The sequence below is a fragment of the Anopheles moucheti genome, chromosome 2 (assembly GCF_943734755.1).
Source record: "Anopheles moucheti chromosome 2, idAnoMoucSN_F20_07, whole genome shotgun sequence".
NCBI classification, from domain to species: domain Eukaryota; kingdom Metazoa; phylum Arthropoda; class Insecta; order Diptera; family Culicidae; genus Anopheles; species Anopheles moucheti.
Genome location: NC_069140.1, coordinates 51,329,853 through 51,338,042, shown reverse-complemented (window position 1 = coordinate 51,338,042; position 8,190 = coordinate 51,329,853). Strand labels below are relative to the sequence as shown.

At 46.9% G+C, this 8,190-nt stretch overlaps 3 protein-coding genes across 3 annotated transcripts; 2 read left to right on the top strand and 1 right to left on the bottom strand.

The window, feature by feature from the left end:
* The first annotated feature begins 488 nt into the window (after window positions 1–488).
* On the top strand, window positions 489–2,449 carry LOC128301733 (60S ribosomal protein L13). Its single transcript, XM_053038351.1, has 3 exons — window positions 489–563; window positions 1,033–1,306; window positions 1,780–2,449. Exons 2-3 carry the CDS (start codon window positions 1,064–1,066, stop codon window positions 2,197–2,199), a joined length of 663 nt encoding a protein of 220 aa, XP_052894311.1. The 5' UTR covers window positions 489–563; window positions 1,033–1,063; the 3' UTR covers window positions 2,200–2,449.
* A 640-nt stretch (window positions 2,450–3,089) lies between these two features.
* Window positions 3,090–6,077, bottom strand: LOC128297998 (glycylpeptide N-tetradecanoyltransferase). The gene is made up of 2 exons (XM_053033722.1): window positions 4,415–6,077; window positions 3,090–4,319 (listed from the first exon to the last, which is right to left on the bottom strand). Exons 1-2 carry the CDS (start codon window positions 5,522–5,524, stop codon window positions 3,747–3,749), a joined length of 1,683 nt encoding a protein of 560 aa, XP_052889682.1. The 5' UTR covers window positions 5,525–6,077; the 3' UTR covers window positions 3,090–3,746.
* A 326-nt stretch (window positions 6,078–6,403) lies between these two features.
* Window positions 6,404–8,125, top strand: LOC128309940 (NKAP family protein CG6066). Its single transcript, XM_053046455.1, has one exon. It carries the CDS (start codon window positions 6,463–6,465, stop codon window positions 8,059–8,061), a length of 1,599 nt encoding a protein of 532 aa, XP_052902415.1. The 5' UTR covers window positions 6,404–6,462; the 3' UTR covers window positions 8,062–8,125.
* The last annotated feature ends 65 nt before the right edge of the window (window positions 8,126–8,190 follow it).

The window sequence follows — 8,190 nt, the reverse complement described above, 5'->3', positions numbered from 1 at the left end:
GTAAAGGAATTTTCCCAAACTCTGGAAAGACTGGTTCACTTCTATTTATAAAATAATTCATGCTCAACGTTATTCAAATGATAAGAATAGTTTCTTTAAATTTTAAGCAAGTTTCTACACTCAAAATAATGTTTACCAACTCATTCTGTTGTTTACAACTTCTTTCACGAACTCGGCAACTGTTGTCCTTTTTCATTCGTATTTGATTAACCGTCAATTTAAATGAAAAACGCACACTTCAAAACAAGCGTTACACCATCAATAAAACTACATTTTTATGTCAACATCTTCTAAAATTAAGCTCATTCAAATACTACAACTACTAATTATCCATAATTATTAGATATGATAATCGAGAAACAAAGCAAAGACTGAAATGAAAATATTTATTTCAAATCTCAAAACGCACACTTCAACGATGGTCCGTCTGGCAACACTGCCGTCAGCTTTGCTGAACGGAAGTAGCAGTGCTGTCACGCGCCGTCATCAGTTGTCAGAGAAAACAACTTTACCTCTCTCTTTTCCGGCCTGTATGGTGTTTGTCTGAACACATTTTTGTTGAGGTGCGATTAAATTTCCGATATTTTAGTGTAATTCTAGCATTGCGGGACTGTTTCGATCACTTAAACGAAGCTCATACCGGTCGCGCGTTGAAATGGATGCTGCATTCGTTGTTGGTTGTTGTAAAATTGGGTTAAATGAAAGCAAACTAACCACTACCGCTTGCCGTGTTGTTGGTGGCGTTCTATGAAAACTTCGTGGCGAACTTGTACTACCGTTAAGCGAGACACAATGCGATATCATTTTCAGATTTTAATCGTATGTTTTTTATCTGTGTAGTGTGCATCAAACCTAAGTGGAAGTTATATTCCTGTAACGCTATGTTAGAATATTCTTGTTTTCGCCAGCAACGACAGCAATCTCTGCTGCATCCATTTTGACGTTCGGGATCCTGCAACAGCAATTGTGATAACTTTGTACTTCGTCAAACTCCTTTCTGACCATACGTTTCTTCTTTTGTGTCGGTTTTAGGCACACGGCAGACAACAAATAACCCGTCAAGATGGTGAAGGGTAATCATATGATTTCTAATGGCCACTTCCATAAGTACTGGCAGCGGCACATTCGCACCTGGTTCAACCAACCGGCCCGCAAGTTCCGCAGACGGCAAAACCGCATTAAGAAGGCGAAGAGAGTCTTCCCCCGTCCGGCCAAGGGTCCGATCCGCCCGATCGTCCACTGCCCGTCGCAACGCTACAACACCAAGATCCGTGCGGGTCGTGGATTTACCCTTGCCGAGCTGAAGGTAAAAAAAACTGCCGGAACCGCTGCCTAGGCCAGTACTGTCCGTTTGGTTTCATTTTTGGTGTCGTTAACTTGATTTGCGCCATTTGGGCAAGAGAATCTATTACTATGGAGAGTACTTGATTAGATGGTATGCTATAGGGGACCAATGATTGATCACGTATTGGTAGACTATGTTGGCAAAAGGACTACACTGTGAGTCCAAGTCCAGTTCGCAAACCAAATTTAAAACCATATGACAGGATGGCTCTGTTACGAGCAGTGATCCCCTCATTTATGCCTCTATTGCCGCCTAGTAGAAATTTTCTTCTCATTCAATGGAAGGGATTTCGGCGGACAACGGAGGCTAGAGTAACACACAAGCGTAAAGTAAAATCGCTTCCAGAAGCTGAGAGGTCTACCGAGTTATTGATCAATGCTAGAAACCGAATAATAATGTAATGCTCTCTCTATTTCTGTGCTTCATCGTTTTAGGGCGCCGGATTGTCGAAGAACTTCGCGCAAACCGTTGGCATTGCGGTGGATCCGCGCCGTCAGAACAAATCGGTCGAAAGCCGCCAGGAGAACGTGCAGCGTCTGAAGGAGTACCGCAGCAAGCTGATTCTGTTCCCGGTGCACCGCAACAAGAAGCCACGCAAGGGCGAGGCCACACCGGAAGAGTGCAAGGTGGCCAAGCAGCTGAAGCGCACGGTGATGCCGATCCGTAACGCACGCCCGAAGGTGACGCTGGAACCGATCACGGAGGAGCAGAAGAAGTTCAGCGCTTACCAGGCACTGCATCAGGCGCGTCTGACCGCCCGGTACTTCGGTGTCCGTGCCAAGAAGGCGAGAGAAGCGGCGGAGAATGAAAGCAACCAGCCCGGCGGTGGTGGTGACAAGAAGGGCAAGAAGTAAACGGTGTTCGGTCGGGGTAGTGTGATTCCGTTTTTCCTCTTGATCCTCCCGTAGTCACCACATCTGTTCTCTGTTGCCGGCCGGTCACCATCATCATACTGGGGAGTGTACACGCGCTTTTAATCGCCTGTGCGCTTGCCGTGTTCCGGCGATTGTTACATTTCCGGCGGATAGAGGAGACAACACAAATAAATACTATTCCCTTACTCGTTTGATGAGCGAATTTATTGTCGAGCAAGGAGCTAAACAACACCGTGGAAATGCTTTATTTGCTTTCGATGTGTAACGGAAGTACCGATGACAAAGATTCCCTTTTTTGCATTGCGATCACAATGGAAAGAAAACGAAATAAATGGGACCCACTCAAAAAGGTAAAGTAGAAGAACAAGTAGATACGAATAAAACCATAGGCATTATCAGCATTCATTAATGAATTTATCGGCAGCTAATAACAACCGCATGATAGTTTACAAACATGCAACAAATAATACCATTAGTTTCATTTAATTATGCTAAATTCTCACTTTAAAATTCATTCAAAATTATAATGTAATTTTTTGAAATCGTTGTGCTAACATTTGTTTTCAACCACCTTGTAGTTGATGATCATCCGGTTAAATATCACCTCCTGATTTGGATTGACTCCTGTTACATAAAACGTAGCAATGGCGCAATTTGTGTACGCGTGACTCTCAAACTATCCATCGGCTGATACGAAATTCCATACAAACCAGCTGTTTTCAGATTTCCGATACCAGGAGAGCATGTTTTTCAAGAGGTGACACCTAGGAGCAAGATGGCGCACAACATTTACAATACATTACATAAACGAATAAATACGTATTACAATCGATTCCCAAAAGGCTACGACAGAAAATTACTTTATACCGTTCACTTTATTGACTGGATAATTCGTACAGTAACGAAAACATGCATTACGTTCCCAACCCCCACTGCCATTGCAGTTGTTTCAATGTACACGAGCAATCTTTACGGCCGGGTACGGTTCCCCTTTATTCATTAAAAAAAAAAACCGAATCTTTTTGACCACATCGATCTCTGCGCCAAGCGTTGCTAAGACAACACGAAGAGTAAAGCAATTCTATCGCCTGCCATGATTTTCACTCACATTTCGGCTATAATTCATTCCGTTCCTTCCCGTCCATAATAGCCAGGTTAAGCACATAAACGTTAAACATATACGTATGTATCGAGAGATGTAAGGCATCTCCCATGTTCCCTGATTTTTGTCAAGCTTTCCCTAGACGATGCGTTCCCAATCTGGCTGAGAATCCTCCCATCCCAAACAGTGAAGTTGTAATTGGAAAGAACGGTTTGACAGCTAGTCGCAGTACCACGTAAATAATCCCAGAAAACAATGATGCAGCACAGAAAAAAACGAGAGGTGCCAAGGGAAACACATTTCAAAAGTAGCCAATTTTCTCGCGTGTACCTACGACTGTTCGTACAGAATGTGCTTTGGTTCCACCGCATCCAGTCCGTCCTACAAAAACAAACGAAAAAATGTGTCCATTACCACCCGCCGTTTACAACAGTATCAACCCAACATCTTCCGGCTGCAAGCTCGGGCAGCGCCAGTTGTACAGGTAGTACTGCAGATTGCCGTCACCGATGCCGAACTTGAGCGGCACCAGAAACTGCTTGTTGTCCATCAGATCGAGCGCATTGAACACGTCGAAGCCGAGGTTTTTGGCCGATATTAGCGCATCGTTCATGAGATCGAGCCAGGGCGTCCGGGTCGATACGTTGTAGAAGCTGTACGCCGCCTTCACGTACTTGTGCACCGCATGGTGCATCACGGTCGAAGGCAGCGTGTAGTAGCTGACCATGTCCGTGATCGTGCCTGGACGGGCCGGATCTTCCACCACGAAACAATCGATGATGCCGTTCTGCGGCAGGAACCAGTGGCGCATCTCCGCCTCGTCAAACACCGGCGTCAGGTTGAAGCGCTGCAGATACGATTCCAGCAGCTTGTGTACCGCCTTTAGGTCCGTTTCGAGCAGCTTCCGGAAGCCGGCGGTTTTCGGCTGATCCGGCAGCTTGTACAGCTTGATCGTACGCTGCATCGTCATGTTGCGGGAAATGTAGGAGAATTTCACCTAAAATTATTCATTAAACAGAGCTGAATTAAGTTACGACCAGTCGCGCACCCGGTATGTCCCACCCGGTGTTGGCAAAATGACACCATTACTACCTCGATTAGTTTCTTCGGGTTTAGCGAACGGTGCCAGTAGCGGCAGGAGGAGACAGGCTTCGGAAGCACCACGCCCGCCGTGTACACTGCCTGGAAGATGCCGGTCAGATTGACGCGTCTCGTAATCTCCCGAATCAATACCGGCGCTAACCGCTTCGAGCGTAGCTTCTTGTGCACGCACAGGAAGTTAATCTCCACCATGCGCTGCTCCTTCCGGTGCACGTTCAACGTACCGGGGATGGCAGAAATAAAACCAACCAACCGTCCCGACTTAACCACACGCACGCCACAGTGCCAGTCACGCTTCCAGCCCGGAGGTTGCAGGGCCCACTGCAAAAATTCCGGCTGATAGTCAAACCGGAACATTGCGTCATCGTCCTCGACGTAATTCTCGTTCAGCAGCGTATACAGCTCCTTTAGCTGTAGCGGATCGTTCAGGTTCATTGTGTCCCAGGTAAACCCGTCCGGCAATGCGTACGGTTCCTGCCGGATCTCACTCAATGGTTTGTCCTCCTCGATCGGTTCGTTCGCCTGTATATTCTCGTCCATGCGCGGAACCGGCTGGGTGGACCAGAACTTGTACGATTTGTGTAGCGCCTCTTCGGGCGTTTTGGCCGGTTTTAGTAACCGCGAGCTGGAGAAGTGATTCGCTTTCAAACGCTCCAACATTTCCTGCACGGTCATCAACATTTCGTCCGGATTCGATCCGAACCCAGTGCCGGACATTCCCTCGCCGCCATCGAGTTCTCCGACCGCTTCCTGGCTTCCTGAGACTGCAACTTCAGACTGGCCCGGTTCTCCATTAAGCTGTGATGCTGCTACCACAGGGGAAACCGCTGGCCCTTGCTCGACCTGATTAGGTTTGTTCTTCTTTTTTTTATTCTTCGATTTTGCACTACCTTCACGGCCTGTCGCTCGTTCTTCCGTCGTCTGACCTCCACTCCCAACCAGCTCACCATTCGTCACAGGCACGGGTTTGCTTTCCTCCTGCTTGGCCGGACCTTTTTGGTGTTTCTTTTTGCTGTTTTTGTTCGTTGTCACTTCACCGCTTCCGGCAGAGCCTGCTACAGCCGTTTCCGCGACCGCAACGTTAACATTTGCATCACTCATCGCTGCAGTTACGTGTTTTCCGATGTTACTGGATAACTTTCTTGTGTACGCGCACCGTTCTACCTGGGAGTTCCGAATCGGTTTACTGCCAGCCTATTACACTGCGTTACTGAACTGCTTTTAGCACACCAGGCCAGAAACACTTGCTTTTGCCACACTCGCTCTCTCCCTTTCACTACCAACCTTCGGGCTAACTTCCACCTTCTACCAGTACGGTTCGGTTCAGGCTTTTGCTATCACGCGATCGATATCCGTGCGAACAAATTTGAACCACCTTTTGGGGGAAGATGATGACACAAGCCCTCCTTCGGAACACACACGCACTCACACACCTGCCAGCCAATACCAGCTCCAAGGTAGCAGTCGTTTTTCACTTCAAGACGGTACTCGACTCTTGTGAACTCCCACTCACACCGGGTTCAGGGGGTTTGAAGTTGAGGCAAAAGGTTCTGTTCTGGCCACTTGAAATCCGACGAGTCCGATGAATGACACGGCCGGGAGCGCTTGTGCAAAAAAGGCCCGAAAGTGTGAGTGGTGCGATTGTGCCGATTTCGATTTTTCCAACAAAAACACAAGCGCGTTGTCAGGTGCGATGACAGATGGAAGAAATGTTCGCAAATTAGCTGGATAAAAAGCACCGTTGTTTTCATTCGTTGGGAAATTAAATTAAATCATTTTGCTCGCAGTAGTATACTTTCTATCGTATGTTCTCAAATGATTAGTTAAAGTTCTTAAAATATCCCCCTTTAGTTTGTCTTCCACGCGGTTGTACATTATGCACAGAATGGAAAACAAATCGATTTCGCTTCTGTCAAAACCCAGCTGTCAACAAAGCATCGGGCGAAAAATGATAAAACTCAAATAGAAACAAACACCAACCTTCTCACCTTCGCGTTGCTTTTGTACTCGTAAAATATTGGTAACGTTGTTTGGTAAAAATGACCTCAAGAAGTCGTTCTCATAGCCGAAACAAGCGTGATACGAAAAGAAGTCATCGAGAAACTAGTTCCGGGTCAAGTTCTTCTACTAGCGATAGTTGTAGCCGCAGCAGCAGCGCCAGTAACCACAATGCAAAACACAAACGTAGCAATAGTGTTGAAACTAAGCGGAGAAACACAGAGAAACTATCCAACAAAAGACGCTCGAGGTCTCCCAAACGCAATGAATTCGTTTCAAAGGATCGTCGAGATGAATCATCGCTAAAGAATCACCATACAGAACGTAGGCGACAGTCTAGAACTCCCGAACGCAAACGCAGAGATTCCCGACACCACGACGAAGATCATCGTAATCGGCGGTCACCTAGTCCGCGAGAACGAAGAAGGGAAGAAAGAAATCGCCGTGGTGAGGATTCACGTACTACGCACAATTCCAGGCATGAACGTCGTCATCACAGATCTCGTAGTCCACGCGAACGAAGAGACATATCTGCTGAACGCTCACGCCGGCCGGATGAACGCAGTACCACACGACGCAGTGAAACCGAACGAAGAAATGGTAATGATCGAGCCAGAAATTCCCATCATCGATCACGCAGCCCGCGTGATCGAGCGGGTACCTCCAGAAATGAACGTAAAGAACGTTCCGACGAAGAACGTAACGATTATGGCAATCGGGGGCAACAGAACCGTTGGATGCATGACATGTATGAGACACACGATTCACAGCGCAATGTCGATCGTAGCTTCCGGAGATCGAATCGCGACACGATGGATGAAGATTTTATGCAGTCGCGACGTTTGCAGCGAGAGATCATCGGCACCGAGGGAGCACCGGATGCATGGGGTGACTCCCCTTCGGAAGGCAACAGTTCGGACGAAGAGTTAGAACCGTCGAAGGGGGCCTCAAAGCACAAAAAAGCCAAAACGAAAGGAAAGGACAAGAAAAAATCTTCCAAACATCGTTCAAAGAAGGATAAGAAAAAGAAGAAATCGTCTAAAAAGTCTAAAAAGACCAAGAGCTCTAAAAAGAAGAAGCAAAAGGCTAAAAAGGTGGAATCATCTTCATCTTCCGAGCCTTCGTCATCTTCTGAATCGTCTTCCTCCGGCGGTGAGGAAGAGGTATGGGTAGAAAAATCGGAAGCATCGGGATCGACAAACGCGAAAGGTACTGGATCCGGATCACTAGCAGCAACCTCACAGGCCCGTTCCGTCGAGGAGGATGGGGACAACCTGGTGGGACCGGTGAAAACGAGCGGTAATCTGAGCCAGAAAGATTTCGGTAGAGCTTTGCTACCTGGTGAAGGTGCAGCGATGGCAGCTTACGTCACTGAAGGCAAGCGAATCCCACGTCGTGGTGAGATCGGATTAACATCCGATGAAATTGCTAACTTTGAGCAGGTCGGGTATGTGATGAGCGGCAGTCGGCATCGACGCATGGAGGCTGTGCGTATACGTAAGGAAAATCAGATCTACTCGGCAGACGAAAAGCGCGCGTTAGCCATGTTCAGTAAGGAGGAAAGGCAGAAGCGCGAAAACAAAATTTTGACACAGTTCAAGGAGATGATCAGCGCAAAGTTGTCAGAGAACAAAAAATGAAATCGCATTTACATTCATGTACATTTCATTTAAATAGGATGAATAAAAAAACCACTACGGTATTGTACAATGGTGTAATTGGTTCACGTTTTTCACGCTGCTTGTTGAATTTATTTTGTAAAAAGTCAC

Coding starts and splice junctions, on each gene's coding strand:
- LOC128309940 (XM_053046455.1), top strand. CDS start 6,463: ATGACCTCAAGAAGTCGTTCTCATAGCCGAAACAAGCGTGATACGAAA.
- LOC128301733 (XM_053038351.1), top strand. CDS start 1,064: ATGGTGAAGGGTAATCATATGATTTCTAATGGCCACTTCCATAAGTAC. Junction 1,307..1,779: donor TTACCCTTGCCGAGCTGAAG/GTAAAAAAAACT, acceptor TCATCGTTTTAG/GGCGCCGGATTGTCGAAGAA.
- LOC128297998 (XM_053033722.1), bottom strand. CDS start 5,524: ATGAGTGATGCAAATGTTAACGTTGCGGTCGCGGAAACGGCTGTAGCA. Junction 4,320..4,414: donor ACCCGAAGAAACTAATCGAG/GTAGTAATGGTG, acceptor GAATAATTTTAG/GTGAAATTCTCCTACATTTC.